Genomic DNA, 22,928 nt, shown 5'->3' with positions numbered 1-22,928 from the left:
GAATAACAGCCAGACCAGACATTAATAATCAGCGCAAGCGGCGACGGGAGAGTGTTCCCGCGTATAATTGCACAACCAATTCGTTAAGTTTGCACAATTAACACAGGCTATGCGAATGTCGTCTCTAAGATTGTTCTCACCAAGCGGGTTGTATCCTTGCAATATTGTTACAATTATTTGCCACATACTGCTATTAGGCGGGTCTCACGAAAAACCTACCCTGGCTTGGTAAAGTTTGCGGCAAGCTGCAACCTTGCAAAGCCCAGACCGATCAAACCTACGATGGCTGACCGAAGGCCCTATGTTTGCCGCAAGTGAGCAGTTATATACGCTCTCCTTACCGGAATTATTTGAAAAACAGGGGTTACGTGGCGTCCCGCCGTACTGCCTTGCAAAAGCCGATGATAGCATGCAGCTTAGGCGCGTGTGGCTGCCTTCACTCACATCAGCACTTCGCCCCCGATAAGGCCTAGACGCATTGTGGCGTCGGCTGTGGCGCGATATTAGTAAATAATGACTCGATTGGCCGTGTCTGAAAAGCTCTCATACTATCTCACCGTCTGCTTCAGACGGCACGGTCATGCCCCTACGAAGTGCTCATGAGGCGTCGCATCCGCCATATATCACCACCGCTGCGCACATAGGCAGAACTAGATGAATAAAGAAAGGCCGGCGATCACCGCGTACTTTTTATCGTTCTCCGGCCTGTGGAGGGGCCCTCTCGAGCACGAGGGCTGAAGACAAGGTCGAGTCGCCTTCCCAGCAAGTAGCCGCTCAAACTGTTGCGTTAAGCCCAGCTGCTGCCCCTGGAATGTTAGACTTGCCGAACTGGAAGGCTTTGTTACTTAGACATCCGGAGCCCCTTCGATGTACTCTGCAACAACACGGACATCTTTTTTCCTGCGTCACCAAACCACGCTTGCGGCTGCAAGTCCAACTTATGATTTTGTTGTTGGTAGTGCGTTATCTTCAATATCAGTCCATCTTCCCAGCAAAAATGTGGAATCTCGTCACTCTGCTATTCGTTCGCGTCAAAGAAGAAAGTACTATATGTGTTTTCGTGCACCGCTGGGTGTTCAAAACACCCCAAATGTGTGCCTAAAAGCACTAGGAGACACAGAAGTGCTTGTCCCGGAAAGCGCTGGAAATGCCAGTCGTTCTTTTCTGTTCTTATCATAACACCACAATTAAACCGCTGCTAGGGCAAACTAATTTTGCTTTTTCTTTGCATTAGTTTGTACGACTACAGTCGTACCATTTCGCTTCCAGTATTTTACGGTGACAGCTATTAACAGGATATTATGCGAACAACTTTTAAGGCGAGCGCCTTCATTGCCCCTTGGAAAAAGCATCGTTGTTGTCGTCCAGTAAAGAAAATGGCTGCCATGATAAAAAGTAAATATATACAAGAGTTATACAATGGGAGTTGAGCCAGGGGCTTCAAAGTAGCAGCATGATGCCCCACGTACTGTGCTATCGCCACACATTACGCGCGCTGGAACAAAGGCGGTTGTTGTTGTTCCTCTTAGAACATGGCCACTTGGGAAATTAGCCAGGAATCGGGAGGTTTCAGGGGCGATGTGCTCGCTTCAAAAAATTCGCAGAACTATGAATTCGAAACGTAAAAGTTATACCGCAGTGCGTACCGCTTGACACCTGAACGTTACGGCCCGTGAGTAGAACAGGTGCCCAGCAGTCGTGAAGAAGTCAGATTCCATGTATGCCGTGGCGCGTGCGAGCGTGCTCACAGACAGAGAGAGAGAGAGAGAGAGAGAGAGAGAGAGAGAGAGAGAGAGAGAGAGAGAGAGAGAGAGAGACGTTTATTTGAGCTTTCTGAAATGGGAGTGGTTCCCTAGTCCGAGAATCCATGAGGTCAGCAGAAAGCCTTCACTCTGGATGCCAGAAGTTGCTGTACAACCAGATGGCCTCTGGTCACCAGGTTCTCCCACAGCTCAGGGGTGGGAAGAGGCGATCGGAGACGGGGAAGTTTGGATTGCGCCCACACTATTATAATATGAGGTAGAGTTCCGGGTGGTGAACAAAATTGGCATTCAGCTGAGTGTTGATTTGAAAATATACTACGCAGGCGAACTGGGTGAGGAAAGGTATTAGTTTGTAGTCTGCGGAGCAGCGACTCTTCTTTCTTGGAGAGTGCAGGGTGAGGGTGAGGAAAGTGTTGTTTGTCGGACCGGTAATATTGCTCAAAGACGTAATTAGCGCCGCAAACCTAAGAAAAGAAAGCGAAGACACACATGCAAATACCCTGTTGCAAAGAAGAAGCCGGTCGAAGTCATTTGTGACGACTAACTTAGAAAGGATAACAAACAAAAAGAAGCTAATAACACGCGCAGCAAAGAAGTAGTTAATAGTGGTATTTGACCCGGCTTTCACCTTCCAAGTACGTAAGCAGACTTAAGTGCACCGAAGAATTTTTTTTCCGAGTTTCTCTCTATGACTGTTCCGGCCACAGGTGCATCTCGCTGTGTGTCACCTTGCGTACATCCCCGGTATCCTACCGCATGCACGGCCATGCACAGATGTGAAGAAATCTGCAGAAATTCAGGGAATTCTCTACTATACTCGGCGACAACTTAAGAATGGCACCGGAAGTTGCCGCTGTGCCTTATCACCGTAGCCGGATGTTTCTCTGCGCGACGCAAGTAGGGCGTTACTGGGAATATTTTATTATTACGTATGTTTTACCTCACATGTACCTATAGTTTTCCTTGCGCTAAACAACGGGGAAATGTAGGACAAGCGCGAGCGGTTCACGAGTTTCGAACGCTTATGACTATATAAACTGCTGGGCTTTCTAAGCCTCTGGGGTACGCCGCGAACGACAGCGTTACCACGGGGCGCCCTGTTGCTCTACTTGGGTCCAGCGAGCGAGCTACGACAACAAGGCTAGCGCGTAAAGTGCTCTGCACTTAAAAGGTGGCTCTGCTGCATGACTTGTACGTTGAATTTCTCCCCGTAGCAGATGTCTTAACGTTGGCTTTTTGCGCAACACGCAGGCTATGCAAGGAAAAGGCAGCATACAGGTGTTTGGGTGACTTTTAACTGCAGGACCAAATTATTAGACAATTTCACCCGCAAAAGTAGAACGTGAGAAACAAAGGGGATCCTTGAATTAGTTCGCGCACGATTTTAATTGCAAGTGCAAATTGTTTGACAATATTAGGTGGATCAACATAGCTCCTCATATGGCCTGCCATCGCTTTTGCGAGCCCGCAAGGGGTGCTCGGCACACTCATGGGCGAGAACCACTGCCCTCGCAAATTCGTAACGGTCACCATGGGTTCGGCAAAATTCATGTCAGAATACTGTAGAACAACACAACTTCCTGCAAATAATTCCCTCTTATACATTACACCATTTAAAGAAGCCTACTCACGGGCACGATACCTCAACGCAGCAGTCTAGGAAGCAAGGCAACGCAATGGCCGAAGCAGTAGCTCCTCCTATAGTATCGGGGCGGTTTTGTTAACTTTTCAAGCCCTGTGCGGGACAACTGTCACCAGGTTTCAGTTAATTTTTGGAGGCAGCAGTTTTATGTGTATAATTTTGTTTCTGATGTAACCAATGCTCGTTCCAACAAATAAGACATTTCACACCAATGCAGTCTATCGTGCGCATGCTAATACCTTCCAACCGTCATTTTTCATCGGCACATCTCGATACTGGAATTACCTACCTGCTGCAGTTACTACAATCAGTGGCCATAGCGTTTCAAGCATGCCATTGAAGAAGTACCACCATGATTAGTGTACCCCTTCTGTTGTTGTCACTATGTTGCTGTAACCCTACCCTCTAGAACCGTGTCATGGCCACCCCTCATATAGAAGTGCCTCCATAATTACTGCACATCGTCTGTTTCCGTGATCATGTTGCTGTTACTCTACTCTCAAGTGCCATTTCATGCCCATCCCTCATGTAATGCCCCAATGGGACTCTTGAGCAGTCAATGAGTCAACTGTACCGATTACAGTTCTGATGACTGAAAGCGCTTTTGTGGCAATTAGCGTATGGGCGCGGAGTAAATAGCGTTGCATCTCTTTAAGTCCTTTCGGTTGAAACAAGTGACTGTCTCGTCAAACAAAAAAAAACTCTACTAGAAATTATCGTGCTTTTCTTCGTTCATACGTTTCTATACGAAATGTCTTTTCTTAATCCTGAGCGGGCGCCTTTTTTCCCAATACAGTTACCTTTAGAGCCCAGAGAGGTGCTAAGTTAAGATGAATAACCTTCGTAAAATGCAAACTTTTTAATACTTTCTTTTTGCTGAAGTGGGCGATAGCGCCTAAAGTCCGCAAGATAAAGTATCGATGCATGCGTGAATGATTAAGCTTAGTTTGTCTGAAGTGTTCGTCTTTATAATTGCGAAACAATCGAAAAGTAAAAAGTACTCGTTATTTACACACCAGGAGACAATATAAGGCAACAAGCCTCGTGGCAGAAACAATTAGGCGTCTTGCATTCAGGTTGACATGGGAGGAAGAAACTGCAACAACATTATTCAAATGTGGTTACACCCTGGAAAGCAATCACCATTTATGCGGCAAACCACTGAGCGCGTAAACGTGTGCCCAATCAAACAAACTGCTGCACTTCTCATTCGCACGGCTCAACTTCCTCGTGACTTCCTAGCGCTAAGCTCAACATTACCGCCCATTACGCTCCCCTCCTGCAAAAAACGTCCAAGAACATTTTTGTGGCACTGCGCCAGTATCACGGGCGCTGCGTGCGCACGCACAAAATGCACGCGCATAATCACGAGTGCGTGTATTCCCCGTGAAGTGAGTGCCAAGACAGAGGGCACAGATCAGCGGGGCGGCGTCGAGAGTTGACATTCACAGGAACAAGATCTGGGCAGAATAAAAAGAGAAAGAGTGTCTTATCCGGACTGCGTGCAATCAGTGCCGCCACGTGGATAGTGAGACGGCGGCAGTCGGCAGAAAAGAGCGTGCCTTAGTCACCAGACGCGTCAAACAACCGCCTTTCCCACTCCCTATCTACCCTATCGTGATACCTCTATCAAAAAAAGCCGTGCTCGAGAAACCACCACCGAGAGCAATGACGCTGTCTCCTCCTAAGAGTGCTTAACAAATCTCAGATCCGGTATCACGAAAACAATCGTTCCGCCCAGCAGGTTTTCTTCGCGTCACTGTTTGCTGCTTAGGGTGCTTCATCCGCGAGGCTTGAGGTGTCGTCACCGAGGGAGACCTGCCATGTGACCAGTGTTGACGTCCCCTCGTTCTCTTTTAACAATGTCGTCAGCAAGTCCCAGCAGCCATCGCAGCTCCTCGAGAGCCAGGTTAAAACTGCTAGCTGGGCATTCAGTCTCACACAACGACGGCTTACTTGCCAGAGAAAGAACACCTAGAAAACAGGGAAAGCCGAAGAACCAACGTACCCCTCGCAATTTGTAAGTGCTGTCATAAGCGTTGCTTTTTTGTACAGAAGGGTATACGTACCGCTACAGAATTTATAACCGTAACGTTAGCCGCCATCCTCGGGCAACGGACCTCCGATTATAACACGTATTGTCTCCATGTTATCAAGAGCTGTGGCAGCAGATTAGAATATGTATGTTGAAGTAATCTAAGACAAAAATGTGGTAAACAAAGCTTCCGTAGGTGACTGATTCAACATGCTGCCAGTCTTCTGCGGTCTTCCACGTGGGCTGCGACATAAAATATTGCACTTTCTGGGATCCAGACCACATTTCAGTTACAAAACCTCTGTTCCGAAAACACGCCTGTCTCCTTAAGAGCAAAGTGTCTCCAAACAAATTCGCACGTGCATATTAGCTTGTTGGGCACGTAGAACCGACAAGAGATCGTTAGCGGAGCTCCTCAATGAGCACCGGCTCAAGATCGTTGTTATGCCTGTCTATGTTTTTTAAAGTCTATGAGGAGACTTGACGCCCGTGGCTGACGCCCGTGGTTCCGCTTCTGCTTGACATCTGTGTGAAGATTTCTTCCTTGCTGTAGAGTTACACATGATTGGCTCCGCTAAAAATCTTCAGCGTTCTTGAATTCACACAAAGTGTGCTTCGTTGGTGTACAAAAAATTACTTTGATCTTCAGAAACATATCTGACTTGTGTTATGGCAATCTTAATTCATGTAGCTTGAAGCGAGAAAAGTTCGACGTTTCTGTGCATCCCGCCCGCATTGTTCGCAAAATAAGCCCGTTTTATTGGTTTAGCAAGTGGGCTGTAGCACTTCGGCATTGTTAGATTTAAAATAAACACGCCGCACTCTCTAGTGAGCATTTCCCCTAAGCTTTCAAATGTATTGCTGCCAATCCTTACAATTTCACAAATGGCAACTACAATATATTCTTTACACCAGCCAACTGATATGAAGGAAGACGGCGAAAATTGACAGATATAATGTAGCATTTGATACTCTCAGACGCGGCGTAAGCCAGTTTAAAAGCAGGGATGTAGCCGTTTGCAGGTGGCAAAACCTGTATGAATTAAGCAGATTAAGGTTCTTTTTCATGTAATAAGCTTAGATAGCCCGAACATAAAACGTTGCAGTGTTTAAAAACGTATGCGTCTTTCCAGAATGCTTCTGTGCTTGCTATGCGCATCTAGGCCACTTTTATTCAAGCGCTTTTGAAAGCTCTGCACATGGTCCCTGTGCCTAGATATGCACATTTAGTAAAGATGACGTTGCTTGATGATTCTTTTTTCGGTGTATAGCGATATACCAGGTATAACAATAAATAGGTAAGTGCTGCCGTGGCGCGTACATAAGCTTCCTCGACGGCGGAGAAGCGATTTATGTAAACCAACAGACTGTGATTAAGGGTGTTATCAATGACTTCTCTCTTTCCTTCGCTCCAAGAAGCATTGATAAGCTGGGCTGCCCCTGGCCCAGCTTTGGAGTTACATGTAGTCACAGTAGCGTGGTATTCACGATGTAACAAAAGATATCGCTTGTGATTCGTTGTTTTGTCAACAAAAAAGAGCTTCGTACTAATATTTGTCGCTCCTTTGCAAATCAGCAGATTCTGTTTACTTGCTTAGTGACGTGATGTACCGAAAGAAATTAGATATTTATTTATCAATTGTTCCACAGCCAGCCATTGATAAAGAGTGAACACAAAAATGCGAGCCTGAGCAAACAAATATAACTATCGCTATCTTGTATATCCTAAACATGTACTCAACCCTATCTTTTGACTTGACTTCACTTGAATGGCCAGAAATAAAACCATATCTCGCGTAAAATTACCATTTAAAAGTACACACGGTCCTTACCCTTGTGATATAGAGGTGTGTATGGCCTATAAAGAGGAAAAGAAAAAAATTTGAATTGAGGTCATGTTGTTTCGGAAGTCACATTCTTTACTCCTTGTACAGCGAGCGTCAGGTACAGAACAAAAAGATTTGCATGTTGTTCAATGTTGGGTTTTTTTAGAGCAGTGGTTGAAAATATTCTACACGAATATAGCAGAAGGGTAGTTCCCTAAAATGCAGTGTCACATACCATCTGCAACAAATGAACCGCACAGATAAAAATAAACAAGAAATGGCCACTTTCGAATGATTATCATGAACTGGTTAGTTGCATTTAAGCACCATAATGTACCCGTGCCAAACTCGCCCGTATATGGCCTGTATTGATGAAAGGCTTTAAATTTATGTTTTGTTTTGACGTCTCTCTTCAAGTATATCCACACACTTTGTTCGTCTAGCGTAACCATCGCAAGAATAACATGTATCTAATTGTGGCATCACTTGCTTTCGCATCCGCTAACAAGTGTTCATTCACTTGTAGTCATCTGTTTTTCCTTCTATTTGTTGCACTCAGGTAAATCCGCAATCCCAGTGCAGCGAAGATGAGAGTCGTTCCGATCCTCGACCCATCGGAGCTCTACAGGCCAGAGTCCAAGGAAATGAAAGACTTCAGGATATACAATAATAACTCGGTAAGACGTATTTTAGGCAAGCACCCCTGCTATGCCTGACTATTCTTATTTTATACGCCATAGAATTCTTTTGTTTAGACCAAAAGTAAATATGTTGCATCCCCCCCCCCTTTTGAATGCTTGCCCCACGTGTCGCAGAGCAGGTCTGTCTTTCAACACTTTCATATACCATAATGACACACTGCCTTAAGGAGACAACAATGCCGATCTGGCCTTACAAATCTACAAGATAAACTTCTACTGCGAACGAACCCTGTGACAGAAGTTTCATTTTTTTCTTACTTTGCTCTTATAACAAACTTCAGCGGGCACATGACATGTACATATAACTATTTTCTCTTAATATAGTGTTAACATTCTGTTTACCCTTTTTAGTAATTTGAGTATTTCAATTCGACTTTTTTGCTAGTTTTCCAGTGGCAAAGTTCTCGGTATGCCCAATATAATTGCATTACCTTACTCTTCGCACGCTTCAGAGGCCTTGTTCATTTTGCAGGAAGAAATATCGTAATAATGACACCACATTAACTGTGGGAACTTCCGATTTTGCTTCGAGAAAAGGGCACTTGAATGGCCCATGTGTTAGTTGCTTAAACACTAGCGGTTTCTCCACTACGAATAAAAATCCTTCGAATAAAGCCTTGGCTGGTAAAAAATGGAGTGGATTGGGAAGAAATCGTTTATATGAAATCGTGTTCTAGACTGCTATAAAATAAATTTCGGTGCTACATAAGTAAGAAGCCCGCCGTTGCGATAAACCATGCGATCAAACACAAAAATAACTGTGGTTTCATTATCCTACCTCGTAAATAACGAACGCTGTCGCTTAGCAAACAAACGAAAGCTGACACTGTTCAGATCCGAAATGATTTTTGATTAATTGTATGATCAATTGAAAAAAAATAATGCCCAGTGTCCGGAACACTATCATAAATATCAAAGCATAACTGACTTGTTCGGCATCGCACCGTATCAGTTCAAGTCCATCTAACTGTACTCTGTTTAACAACACGCCAACGGTGCCAACAAAGGCGCTAAGCTTTTTATCTAGGAGCGCTGCAGTACGAAGAAGACCAAAGAACTTAGTGGAAAGTTCAACCACCTTGAGAAATATGATGTCCCGACGACATTATCAAAATATTAGTTCTCGCTACCCGCACCCACTCTCACTTTATCGCATTACGCCTGTCGTGCGCGACTGCATGGTATCTCACGAAGGCAGTCCTCTACCGGATGAAAGCGGCGCGGGATTGGCCCGGTTTCTTTATAGACGATATCGTGTGCCAACAACATGTGTATGACCTCAGATTGCCGACGAGTGTGCGGCGCGCTTGCAAGCCGAAACTCTCGTTTCGCTGAGTTTCTTAAATTTTGCTTCTCGCTGTAGCATCAAAGATGTCGCCGAGAAATTAGGACAGTAACGAGACCAAAAAACTCACTACAGTCAAAAACAAAATCACTGTGGAGAAATCTGGATGCCAGCATTAGGTCATCAACCGAAATTTAATGTATTGTGTCCCGGGCCTGTTGCAAAGAGCCACCTGATAAAAAGTTAACACGCAGTCGGGTAAAAGATCTTGTTAGCAACAGTCGGGCACCAGGTATGAACATTAAAGGAAGAGCACGTGTTGCCGCAGTTGCCTCAGCTCCTAATGGTCCCTGGAAATGTTTTGACAGTATATACGTGAGCGCCCGCAGTACATGAGGTTTCTTGCTTGCGCTCTTGACGTTGCAAAACTTGAGATATATATCATATTCATATCTCTACAGCGTTTCAGATTAATATTTTTTTTATAAATTGAACTTAGAGGCAGTAAATGCATACAAGTGAAACAAATCGGTTTACGTGTTCAGTGAACCCTTGTACCCTTCCGCCCCTCCTAAAAATGCATCGACTCAAGTGGCACCCTGCCCTTTATACAAGCTGACGTTTGCCACAAAGTAGCGCACCAGCCTTAATTTTGTCAAAAAACCACCATCACGCGCGTGGAACATAGTTTCGTGATCCCAACTTCACAGAAGAGGAAAACTCTGCGTGAGGCGCGAAGCCAGCGTTGGCTCTTTTTTGGCCAACATGTGAATAGTGTAAATAGATTGCTCATTACCCTTCACCATCGTCTGTTTCATTTCTCTGCCGCTACGTAATATGCCTACTGCAACCGTTTCTTTATTACAGTTATCCAGAATTTCTACCCATCGTTCTTTTTGTAAACAAAATTGCGCAACAACAAATCTGATGCTTTTAATATAGTTGATGGCAACCATACCTTATGCGAGGCTTTTTGTCTTAAAATATCTTCAGATCTGCCATGCAAGGTCTCATACATTCACGAGATATATTCGTCCCATTCTTTTGGTGTTTCAGCACACTGCTCCTAATACAATCCTGAAAAAATAATGAGCTTTCTTGATCGCGTTTGATTTGTGTTTTGATCTGACCTCCTCAAACTCTACCTTCTGAGAAAAACTATGCCTCAGAAAAGTTGATAAGATAACCTACTTCCATAGAAAAAGTAGACGCATTCAGATCGATAAACTGTTGACGGGTAACGTGAGAGAGCGCAACCGGACGACCCCTCCTTGGTTTCGTAAACTCCTACGGCACAAAAACACGATATTTTAGAATTTAACCTTAAACCAACTTGCTGAGCACTCAAAACATTTTTAGTATGATCTGCTACCAACTAAAGAATGAACTCCTTATTGATATTCTTTGCACCTAATGCTACACGCAGCAGCCACAGACTAACGGTAACCGGAAAGGCTTAGTGTCTCAAAACTGCTTGCTGGAGGTCAAGTCGCCGAAGTGCTTTGGCACGTGGAGATGGAACTTACCGGCCCGCAAAACAAGTGCGAGATATGAGGCTAAAAGGATAATGCCTATATCTCCAAGTAAATAAGGCTCTCGAGATCAAGTGCCAAGTAAATGTGTCTCGATCAGTCTCGTCGTGGCGCAGGTACCTTGTGTGCTTGTTTGTGAGAGGTAGTAGATCGAACCTCATCAAAAAACTGTAAAGGGATAGCGTGTATGCATAAGAGGGCAGTCAAAGCACACAATAATCACAGTTATTCACTTTCCAAGCTCTTGTTAGGATCACGGGTCCTTTTCTTAACATTTTCAATACGAGAAAAGAATATACGTTGGGCTCATAATCTCGTAGAAAATACCATATTGCTTATTTATGAATAGCTTTCAGATTGAACATATTTTTTACCATTATAGCCCCTTATGTACCTATTTTGCTCGTATGTCCCTATTCCCGCGTACTGCATTGCTTTGAGTTAACGTTTATAGTTATTTGCAGTAATAGATATGCAACCGTTATCTGCTGCATGGGAGTATAACATGCATTTGAAACTTCAATAATGGAGAGTTTCAACTGTGCGTTTTCAACCTCTTCCACCACTCAGCGGGCGCGTGGGCACACTGCTAGAGTGGAAGCACTGAATAAAAGAAGAGTGCAAAAATTAGAGTACACACAGAGGGCGCGAGCACGGGAGCGAATGGCTCAACATCAGCAAAAGACTGATTCCCTTTCTTAAAGGAAAGATGCAGCAGACGGTCGGCTCTCGCTGAGTAGGCAATGGCACCGCAGTGGACCTTAAAAAAAAAATACAGCTTGCTAATACTTGAACAATCACTACTCCAGAAACAATCGACGAGGTGGTTAGAATAGCGTTCTGAGAACAAATAAAAACCGTAGAAGAATTGTGTTAGTTTTGGTATACCATTATTAGTGTGGAAAACTGGCAATAAATATTTAAGCAAAAGAAGAGCCTCGAACCACACAAGCAGAAGGCACGGCTCAACAAATAAATTTCATTTTTGGCCGTGTGATAGCGTTGTTATAGAGCTTAGCCCACGTTTCCTGCCAAGAAAATTATTTATTGTTCTGTTTTTTTTTTACATGCAGGACGACCCTTTGCAAATGAGGGTAGCCAAAACGTACAAGGATATGCACACCTTTCAGACTGTGGACTTTGTCAGAAGTCGGGTAAGTAACGCCAAGCTGTAATGTGTCATTGAGACATGTTTTCAGTAGAAGAGGATAGTAGGAGTGGATTTTGAGCAACACTCAAGCCTTGCTGTGGTTTTCATCTCTCCTTCATTTTTATGAGACCAGCCCAGCGATGAGAATAAAAAGACACGAGATAAAGCGGTCGCGTAACGTTCTACAGCCCGCAGCACTGTCGCTGCGTAATTACGTGCCGGCAAATAGCACTTGAAGGTAGTAGAGGGCCCAAACGATGCAACGAGGTATATTTACGTTTGCAAAAGGCCTCAGGGCAGCCGATAACAGACATCCACTTCAAGTGAGTGCCTCCGCGTTATCTTAGACCCCATTTTTCTCGGAGAACAATCACGAAACCTTTCTGCGAATTGCAGGAATGATAAATTGAATTTCACGCGATTATGTTGATTGATTTAATGCTCTTACAGAAGTCTCACTACAGAGGTCTTTAAAACTTTCTGCTGCTACGAAAACATGGAACTTGTTCTCTTCTTAGATAGTGTTCAAAAAAGCTCCGGGGTTCCTACCTCTCTTAAACTACGTGTTAACAACAAGTCCAATAATGGCAGCTTATGGTTGCAGTTATGCCCACAAAAACACACACTCGTCAGAAATGAGTGCCACTGCATTGACCTGTTCTGAGCTTTTGTGATGCTTCCTCGTACGCACATCTAACCACACCTTTGAGATAATGCACCAGAAATTGGTCTTGTGCACGTTTTAGCTTTCAGTGACATGTTTTACCAAATGTGTCGACACTCTTGCTATGAAACAGCGGACTTGTGTACCGATATTGTGTGTTGGGGCTGAATAGGCACGTTCCGGCTCCTGCACTTGAGCCGCTCACCACGTGATGGAGCGCTGACAATTGCCGCAACGTTTCTTATCGTGTCCTTCTTAGCAAGACGTATATTGTGTTCTGGTACTTGCGTACTGGAGGCATGTGACACGACCTTCGAGTGCTACGCAAGTGTTGCTGCGTACGAAATGCCCACAAAATAGCCCGCCGCCTTCGCTATACCCGTTGAGCTGCATGATGTTGACGTACGGATCTACAAGCACTGCGCATGCGGGATTTCTTGGCAGCTTCGGAAATACGGCTACTTCTTGGTTAAATGCCGGCTCAGAAAAGTGACTGTTTATTTGTTTAGTTGTACCTTCTATAACCACTGCGCAGCCAAGCTGGATGAGGATTTCGGGCTTTAGCATGCATCATGCGATGGTGGTCAAGTACACCACATAGTAGTCAGCTTCAGTCTTGTACAACCTACTTGGCTGGTAATGGCTCCGGAAAAATTTTTGTGGTTGGTTGGGGACACCCTTACGTAGCCCCAACCAACCAACCACAATTTCTCCGGAGCCATTAGCAGCCCTTAGTCACACACACGCACACGCACGCGCACACACACACACACACACACACACACACGCACACGCACACGCACACGCACACGCACACGCACCCACACACACGCACGCACGCACGCACGCGCACACACGCGCGCACGCGCACACACGCACACGCACACGCACACGCACCCACACACACGCACGCACGCACGCACGCGCACACACGCGCACACACGCACAATCGCACACGCACACGCACACGCACACACCTGCATTACCGTTTGCCGATCGACATATAACCTGGGACATTTACCGAACACGCTTTTTTGAATACTTCACTGGATCGGCTGCTATGCGTTTTCTTTATATTTACGCAAACTTTGACATTAGTTCTGGCACAGGCTTTTGAACAGTTCGCTGTAAAATTCCTAGCGTTATTGCCATCTTTTTTCAATCATGTACAATGGCATAGGAACCTGTATATGTCTTCAGCTAATGTCTGTCCTTGTTGCTGAAAGTCTTCTTTTGTGTTCACGCTCGCCGGCATAGATGGCGGAATGGAGCAAGTTCGACAAGGCGTGTATGCCTATCATGGAAGCGCTGGAGAAGCTCAACGACCTTGTGGACGAGAGTGATCCTGACGTTGACATACCCAACATTGTGCACGCCTTCCAGACTGCCGAGAAGATCCGTGCAGCACACCCCGAAGAGGACTGGTTTCACCTTACTGGGCTCATACACGACTTGGGGAAGGTACGTCTATTAGAAGGCTGGTATTTATGTCAGCCCGTGAAATCACAGCTCGAGAACCCTACCATGGGTAGGACACGTCTCCTGCGGCCTGTGCCGTTTCTGTTCCATGATTTGAAAGGTGTGCTGCCGGCATGTTGAAGCCCATACACTGTTCAAGCCCAAACTGTACTGTTTGAACAGAGGGATAAATAGAATAGTTTCTATTTAACTTATTTCGATTAATTGGTCATACACAGCCTGGCCATGCCACCGGTCATCCTGAAGTTTATTGCCGCTTGAATTATGTAGTAAGTAATCCTCATGTCATGAAGCGCTGCGTGGGGAATCTCACTGACACTATTTTTTGTCTCGGACAAAGTCACTGAACTTGTACCCTTTTTATTTTGATAAGTGGCTGCGTACTAACATGCCACGAGGTAACATTCGCTGTGTGCAGCGAACTTTACACGGTGCTATGAAGGGCAAAGCGGTGTCGTTGGTCGTGTGCAGCGTTGACCTGCTCTCGGTTTTAGATTTTTCAGTTTTCAGTTTTTTATTGAAAAATATTTGCATACAAGAAAGAACAATGGCATATATTATTACAGGAGGAGGTCCCAGAGTTTACACTGGTGAGGGGACGTCCTGTACTGAGAATCTCAAGAAAGAAAAAGGGCCCGATCGATAGTGTTAACCTCCTAATACCTAAATTTTGCGTTAGCGCTTCGTCAATCCTGGCGCCTTTAGGGAGATGCGTTAAAACGCAAAAAGTTGGCTTCTCACTGAACATTAAAGCGATCAGAATGAAACATGTTCAATTTGAGAAGAAAAGAGCATAATTTGGGGAAATGCGGTCGCTGTATCCTTTGGTGAGGAAGTAAATATCGAGGAACAATAACAGCAGTCATACGTTGTGAAGCAACTAGAAATTTGAACTTTGCAATTTTGCAATTGGCTTACAAGAACAGGGTCTATTATTAGGAGTTACAGCTTTAAAGCCAACTGAAGCGTGGCCGTGGAGCTAAAATAAAAAGAAGTATGAATAAATCTTAAGTAATGATAAATTAACATTGTGAAAGTGCCCTGTTCAGAGTCTCCTAAAGTCCTAAAGATAAAAGGACAGTCTCCTTTATCCTAAAGAGCCTCCTCCCTGGTTCGATTGAACAATTGAAGTAACCAAAGTGTGTTTAGCAATGGCAGCGCGGAGAAGAAACGAGAAAACAATTAAAGTAAAGTTGATCATTTGTTCAGACACAAATAATAATTTCGCGCTACTGGACAGAAAGTTGAGTATTTGTTTTTTTATGAAAATATACGAAGGTTCACCTTAAATCTGTAGAAGCTCCTTGACTAAGTTTTATTTTTGTCCGTTATATAAAACCCCTTTATTTCTAGTGCGACAGAATACGCGAGGTTTTTCCCCAATGTTCGTCCAAGTAACATTGCAACGATGACTTAGAGACTCCCGAACGCGAAATTTCCGAGGCACAAGGCTCCATCCTGGCAGACCGCCAGATCTAAAGCGCTGGATATGGGGGCCCCAGCACCGGTCTCTTCTTGAATATTTGCGCGTTAGGGGTGCAGCGTTTTATATATGAACATATTTCCGTACGCCGCAGGGCAATCTTTCACAAGAAAAAAAAAGGTTGTAACGGGGTTTCCGAGGAGGAGAAAGTCTAAAACTTCCTCCGTAGCATTAGATAACAACTTGCGGTTTTAGTTGCCTTGCCTTTGAAGGGCGCCTTTTACATGATTTGGCGACGACGAACATAAATGCGCTTTTAAGTGCGACTAACCTGTTAACAATCATATGGGACTTCATGGCCCGCAGACTTCAAAACCATCGTGCACCACTACGAAAACCTTTACAAATGCATATCACTGTTCACAAGGGCCTAGTTTGCTTATTTTAGAGACGTCTCACTTTTGTACAGAAATAAAAAAACTAACACTCTTGCTTGCTAGACAGCTACCCCATCTTGCCGGAACTGAATAAACCAAAATACGTCTCTTGTTTCTTTTTATCTCAGTAAAGAATTAATATATTTCTAAAAGAAGCAAACTAGGCCGTTTGGAGCATTTTCATGTATTTGCAAAACCTTGCTTATCCGTGCCCGATGCGTTTTAAGCGAGTGGGTCATGAACTAGCCAGTCACATGCAATGTGATGAGGTGAGTGCTCCTTAACAGTAATTATTTTTTTCCGCATGTCGACTCACTAGTAGGTATTTAAAGTGTTGAATCCAGATTCTTCTTAGGTTGCTCTTATTCACCTAAAATTGTTTCGGCATGCCTCTTTTTTTTTAAAGAGAAGGGTCAATATACGGGGTGTGACTTCCTCTTTCGAACAGGTGATGGCCTTTTATGGCGAACCCCAGTGGGCGGTTGTAGGCGACACGTTTCCTGTAGGATGTGCTTACCAGGACTCCATCGTGTACAGAGAGACCAGCTTCGAGGAGAACCCTGACCTGAAAGACAACAGATACAACAGCCGCCACGGAATCTATTCTCCCAACTGCGGGCTTGAACAGGTGCGGTTGTCCATCTGAGGTTTTCAGTCTAAATATTGCCCTGTGCTGCACAAGAGGCAAAAAACAGTGGACGCAGAAAGCATTGAGCTTAACCCAACCTAACAGTATAGTTAACTGGTTTTAATGAATAATCAAGCGCGGAAGCATTAATCATTTTTGTTTAAACAGTGTTGCGTCGCAAAAAAAAGGAACTTCAGGTGCGCACGACATGACGTTTAGCTGACTGCTAATGGCCACGGTACATTTCTGGCTGCAAAAACCTTAGGGGCTGCCTTGTTAACTACCCGCTATGTTGCTTAATGAACGAAGTGTATCGCCAGAAGCTCAACACTTGAACATGTGAAATAAGGGCGGCTCACGCCACACCGAGTTTCCTTTTCTTCAACTTTCCCCATGGGTGTTTTCCCGTGGGCGTTAAAACTGCTCAATACGCTCCTATTGCTGTTGCGGAATGTTTTACCGTCAGAACAACATCGTTCAAGATCTGACCACCTGTGGCTTTGACATATAGCGCCCCTTGAACTTCAGTGAAAATTGTTCTAAACATCATAAATGCCCCTCTCGTAAACCTATGAGTACTGAAGCGTCGTTTCAACGTCAGGTCCCTTTTTGTGGGCATGCATTAGGTACATTTCATTTTTGAGCTAGTTTGTAGCCCCTGCAAAATTTTAGATAAATTCTCTAGCTTGAGCAAGTAGCCTCACTTGCGTAACCTTAGCAAAAACTTTGCTGTAAACGCGTTGTGAAGGAACATGTAATCCAGCTTTCAGTAGTGTATGAATCTCATTAAGCTTGACAAAAGGTTGCCCTAAGGTGGTACGCAAAAGCTGCAAACACAGAATAGTTACTTGCAACAGATCATGTGCCCCGTTCTGAAGTCCTGCCAGAAGATCACAACTAAACCAGTAATCACCGTAAGGTAACGAAGTGATATGAGGGTGATAATTGCGGCATTTTCTTCGAAATGGACCAGATCCAGAAACCGAAAGTGAACCGGACAAACTTGCAGTGACAAGTGACAAGAACAACTCGGCAACTTTCCCCTAAAAATAGGGTGGCTAGAAAATAGTTGAGGTAACACCCAGAAAACGTGTACGCAGATGGTAGTTTGTATCGAAAATGAGCCACATTCTGCTGTTTCACGGATCAAAAAGAGCCGAGTGCATTTGCCCAATGGGAGTTTGCTTTTGGCTTGAGTGTTCAGAGTGTTTCCTTGTGTTTTCGAAGTTTTTTGTGCGTTTCGGGGCTGACCTAATATGAATTCAGACGGCAATTAGAAGATCGGTGAACGATCTGTCCTCGCGCGTCAACGATGTAGTGAACGCAAGAAGTGAACGAAATGGAAAAGATGTGAAACAGTGATTTCATTTCGTATCTCTCGTTTCTAGGAAATAACTCTGGTTATATTAATTTTTGTATTCCTACATTTACAATATCAATACTTAACTAAGCGGCCGCCGCTTACAAGCCCTGGCAAATCCCCTCCCTCTTCCCCGCTCTGAGAGTACGAATCACGTCATCAAGGTGAAGAATAAGATATGAGCAGCCTGCTTGTGAAGAATTTTAGAAATTCATGGCAAAGCAATAAAGAGCTTGCTTACTTCGTTAATGCCTTGAGGCCTGCCGGATATAATTATCCTAAGGAAGAATTCGAAAAGAGCAGCTAATGTTTCCAAGAGGGCTCACCTGTTCTCCATGTATCCTTCTACTGTTCTTGAGGTCCTGTTGCATGTTTTTAATGCCCTTTTTACCAAAACTCAACCGCACAATGCTGAAACCAATTTAAATAAAGTTTTAATAAGAATTCAGCATCAAATTGGGTGTTTAAATTCAATATGAGCCACATTCAATCTCAAAATCCCAATATCGCTCAAATTCACGGCATAGGTTTTAATTACTTGTGGCCAGGAACTTCCCCTAGCTGACATATCAAATATATCAAATAATAGTTTTGACGGCGTTGCATTTGGGTCCGGTAACAAACTTCCGCTTGTTTCTCAAAGTCGCGTTAGGTGGATACGGCTAATTCCGAAAAAAAACGCCTCAACTGTCCACAAGAGAAGGAATTGTAAGCAGTAGCGCAGCGTAAAGAAAAGAAGCGCTCAGTAGAAATTCTTGTCAATGGTTTCTCGTTATCCTTGCCTTTGGCATTATTCTTTACTGTCGGCAGGTTTCTGCACTTGCAAATTCTGCTCAGTGCTGCATACTACAGTGATAGCATAGCTTTTAGCAGCCGGTGTTCTGAAATGCACAGTACAATTCCGATGCGCGTGCAATAATTGCATTGCTCACAAACATCTCGTGTAGGGGTGAGGACAATACCCACTTCGGACTTCAAGAACACTGGAAAACACTTGGTTTTCATATTGCGCTCCAGATTTTTCCATAAATCATAGCTAAGATGCTCGCCCTAACTTCACAATTGCAGTTGCATGGTCCAGCTTCTTCTTTTCTCCAAGGCCTAATTGTCCGTCTGTTGGTAAAAGCTGACAGTATAGAAAGTTTTTCGTTGTCGTATTCTGTCTTCCATGTCTACAAGGTAATGTGACGTAATTGGCGCAGTCCCGCAACCGTCTTCTTTCGCTCAAATGGCCTACCTCAAACACGTCAGAAGAAAGGAGAGTAGCAACGAATTTGAAGCACTATGTTGAAGTTTTTGTGTAAAAGGTTTGTCCTTCGGCTCAGGCAGCAAATAGGCACTAAACCTAGGTAGAAAATGGCCAATCATAGAAGTACCACGTAATTATTCTATCGGTAAAAGCACTTCAAGATACTGAGTGGAAGTACATTGGTTTACTTTTCTTCTTTCTTCTAGCACGAATGAAGCCCAACAGCTCACGCATCCAGTACTTGTAAGCGTCCTCACCCCAACTAATTTATACTGTACCCATAAGTAGACCAGCAGGACTAGTTGATCCTTACTCGAAATAAAGAATTAGCGCGAGCAAGACGCCACAAAGACAAAAAACAAACGCGACAAGTAATTCGCTATAACGCAAGAGGGCAGCGCATCCATGTTGCGTCTTGCTTGCATACTGTTTTTTTGCTCTATTTTTCAATCCCAACAATTGTAATATGCCTTTTGAAGAGAAGGGCGCTAGTAGTTATTAGAAATATGCGCACCATAGGCAGTCGCACCAGCAAAAGTCGTGTACGTTAAGGATACCGACCGTGTCAGTAACCGCCGAGCTTCGCGGGCTTCTTATGCCGCATGTCGGTGTTCATTTGAGCGCCGATGTTGGGGGCAGCAGCAACCATGCGTTGAGCTTCTTGGCATGCTCTTGAACGCAGGTCCTCATGTCCTGGGGCCACGACGAGTACATGTACCAAGTGCTCAAGAACCACGGCGCCACTCTTCCGGATGAAGCCATGTACATGATCCGCTTCCACTCTTTCTACCCGTGGCACACAGGTGGAGACTACATGCACCTGTGTGATGAAAAAGACCTCCGCATGCTACCCTGGGTCAGAGAGTTCAAGTAGGTGGCTTCTTCTCGTAGTGCTCTGGAGCATTTGGACTTGTGGCTGTGTGCGAGCGTTAAACGCAGCCGCGTCTCTTACTTCCTCGAGAGGGGCTATGGGCAACAGAGCGTCAAGAGGATAAGGTTTATCTCGCCCTTCGGAGGCGAGCCTAACGGTCACCCTCCCCGTTCGCGTCTGATTTCGGAGTCCAGTTTACACAGCTATCAAATCTCACTGTTCAAGGACCGGTCTTGCCTTTTTGGGTTAAGCGCCACTGCAGCGAATGAGCTTCACTAGAGCGGAGTCTTCCGTGCTGCCCTTGGCAACAGATTGCGTCACTAATGTTCTCATGAGTTTTCTACTTCCTGATGTCATTGTACCAAAAATCGTCAAGTTGGTAGTAGCAATAGGCAGTTTTTTTTCACGCATCTGATAATTACCATATTTATGCAGAACTGCACCTTTCGGCTAAGAACATCACTGCTGCAAAGCAGAACATGCCCACATCTGACAACATTATGTCATGTGCACACCTTCTCACCATTCTTGTCTATTATGTTTGCAAACAAGTATGACTATGAGTGGGTGTGCTAAAAGGATTTTCAGGGGCATACAACAACTGCGATATGCTTCTCGCGCTGGATAAAGAGTAAAATGAGTGTCCCTTGAGTTACATGGTGTACAAATCTCGTCCAACAACTTTGGTAGCTAAATTTTTGTTGAACAAGAGTTCATGTAACAAGTACTTGAGGGCCAAACTTCCCACACATGTCACGGGGTGATTACGATATTAGGTCTGTGCCAAAATCTCCCAATATTTCCATAAAGATATTTTTATTTATTCCTTATTCATTCGAATAATCAAATTGTGCGTAGGATGACACGGGTAATCTGGGTGACTAATACAATTCCGAAATGTCCGCATCTCCGCGTCGTTTGGCAAATAACTGGGGGAAATAACCTTCGTATGTTACAACAACTACCTTGTTTGTTTATTTTTCAGCAAATTCGACCTCTACTCAAAGTCAGAAGAAGTTCCAGACATTGAGGCAATCCAGCCTTACTACCAGTCACTCATCGACAAGTACGTCCCCGGTGTTGTCTCATGGTGAAACCACGACCATCCAAATATCCACTGCAGTGCTGTTACCAACTCATCTAACCAGCATAATGCTTTGCTCTCATCGCCATAAGTCTAGGTGCTTGCCTCCGGCACAGCGAGGCTGCTGTATTGGTTAACTGAATCCTGCAACTCACATATTCAGACGACCACGTGTTGCGACATAAATTCTTACAACCGAGATTTAGCATTGATCTCATTTATGCCAGGCTCCCGGACGAACTAGTTGACCGGCAGCGCTCGTGGTTGTCACTTTTTTCTTCTGGTGCTTGGCCTGTGTTGCGCTGTTTCGCTATTTGTAGTTGTCTGGACAGCCTATTTTTTATTAGTGTATTCTGGTATCAAGGAAAGTATGCGCATGTTTAGAGTCAATTTCCTAGAGGTTGTTTCATAATGTTCAAAAAGTGCGGGCAATTTACACAGCGGTTGTAATCATGACGTACTGAATGATGTTCTGCACCATACTGGCGAGTTTTCGGGGATTGGTTGTTATGCTTGTTTAGGCATTCAAGATGCGGGAAGGATAGACGACAATGCGACCGCCCATCTTGCTCTCTCTTGGTTCCTGTGCCGCGTTTTTGGCGCGAGGTTTGAACGCTTATTTATGAATAATTCTATCTATAAATCGTCTTAAGCCATTCAGATAACGAGACAAAGTCCTGTGTATTACCATTTTGGAGAATTTTGTACAACTAAATTGCTGTAAAAGCAATATTTTTAGCTTGAGCAGCCGTCGTGTACCTGTAACATTTTTCCAAACATGTTGACTAGGTTTCATACTGCTGTCCTAGCTTTCTATTTTTTAGCCTTATTTTCATACTTTTGTTGAAGCATTGTATATTCCATTCTTGAGTATGTAATAAAAATTTCATCTGTGTCATGCATATATTTCCTTATTTGAGTGTTGAGGGTTGTTTTGCTTATTTTGGTGGTTGGAATAAAAGAGCCCATAAAGGTGTTTTTGCGATTCTGGGGTTTAACGCGCCGACGCAACGCTGGCGATGAGGCGCGGCGTAGTGGGAAGCTCCGGATTAATTTTGACCACCTGGGGATCTTTATCGTGCGCCGAAATCTCGTACACACGGGCGTTTTAGCTTTTCGCCTCCATCAGAAAAGCGGCCGCCGCGGCCGGGAAGCGAACCCGCGACCTCATGCTCAGCAGCGCAACGCCTTAGCCACTGAGCCACCGCGGCGGGTGAAGGTGGTTTTGTGTCATATAAGTTTTTCTCATATGGGCTCACCTAGTAGATTTTCTTACGGCCGTGATTCAGCGTCACGTTGTGTCTTTTTTTTATTTTTTACCCGCAGCAGCCTTACTCAAAATAGACATCATTTAAAATACCGGTTGAGACACCTGCGGCAAGATCAAACAAAAATAGGAACGTTGGGTGTTTTTTGTAACGTGCGTAGCCTTTGAACGTTTATTCATACTTTATGGGGGATACAGCGCATTCGAAATCTTTTTTCACATACAGACGCGTAAGCAACACACACAACTGAAAGACGGGTGCTTCGAACCACGCCAAACATAAGAGGGGGAGTAGCCACAGAAAGAAGTTTACAAAAAGGAACCCTGAGGCTTTTTTTGCGTCTTTACGTAAGTACCGCAGCAAAATAAATTCAAAGATCACATCGATAGCCGGCCCAGCTGACAAAAAGTGGACAAAATGTTTTGTAGCTAACAAAAGTAGCCATCCAGAAGTTTTATTACGTGACTAATCATGTTTTGTCAGCCGCGTTTCTAACTACAGGATCTTCGCTCGGTAGTTAATTTGTCCTGT

The 22,928-nt window shown here is 44.4% G+C and overlaps 1 protein-coding gene across 1 annotated transcript; it reads left to right on the top strand.

The window, feature by feature from the left end:
- Positions 1 to 5,133: 5,133 nt before the first annotated feature.
- Positions 5,134 to 22,114, top strand: Miox (Myo-inositol oxygenase). Its single transcript, XM_077684458.1, has 7 exons — positions 5,134 to 5,425; positions 7,826 to 7,943; positions 11,858 to 11,938; positions 13,856 to 14,059; positions 16,386 to 16,565; positions 19,857 to 20,044; positions 21,031 to 22,114. Exons 2-7 carry the CDS (start codon positions 7,854 to 7,856, stop codon positions 21,137 to 21,139), a joined length of 852 nt encoding a protein of 283 aa, XP_077540584.1. The 5' UTR covers positions 5,134 to 5,425; positions 7,826 to 7,853; the 3' UTR covers positions 21,140 to 22,114.
- Positions 22,115 to 22,928: the final 814 nt, after the last annotated feature.

This window comes from Haemaphysalis longicornis, unplaced genomic scaffold (genome assembly GCF_048455015.1).
Source record: "Haemaphysalis longicornis isolate Haplotype H1 unplaced genomic scaffold, Haemaphysalis longicornis Haplotype H1 scaffold_9, whole genome shotgun sequence".
NCBI classification, from domain to species: Eukaryota; Metazoa; Arthropoda; class Arachnida; order Ixodida; family Ixodidae; genus Haemaphysalis; species Haemaphysalis longicornis.
The sequence above is the reverse complement of the archived record's forward strand: the minus strand, read 5'-3'. Positions and strand labels throughout refer to the sequence as shown.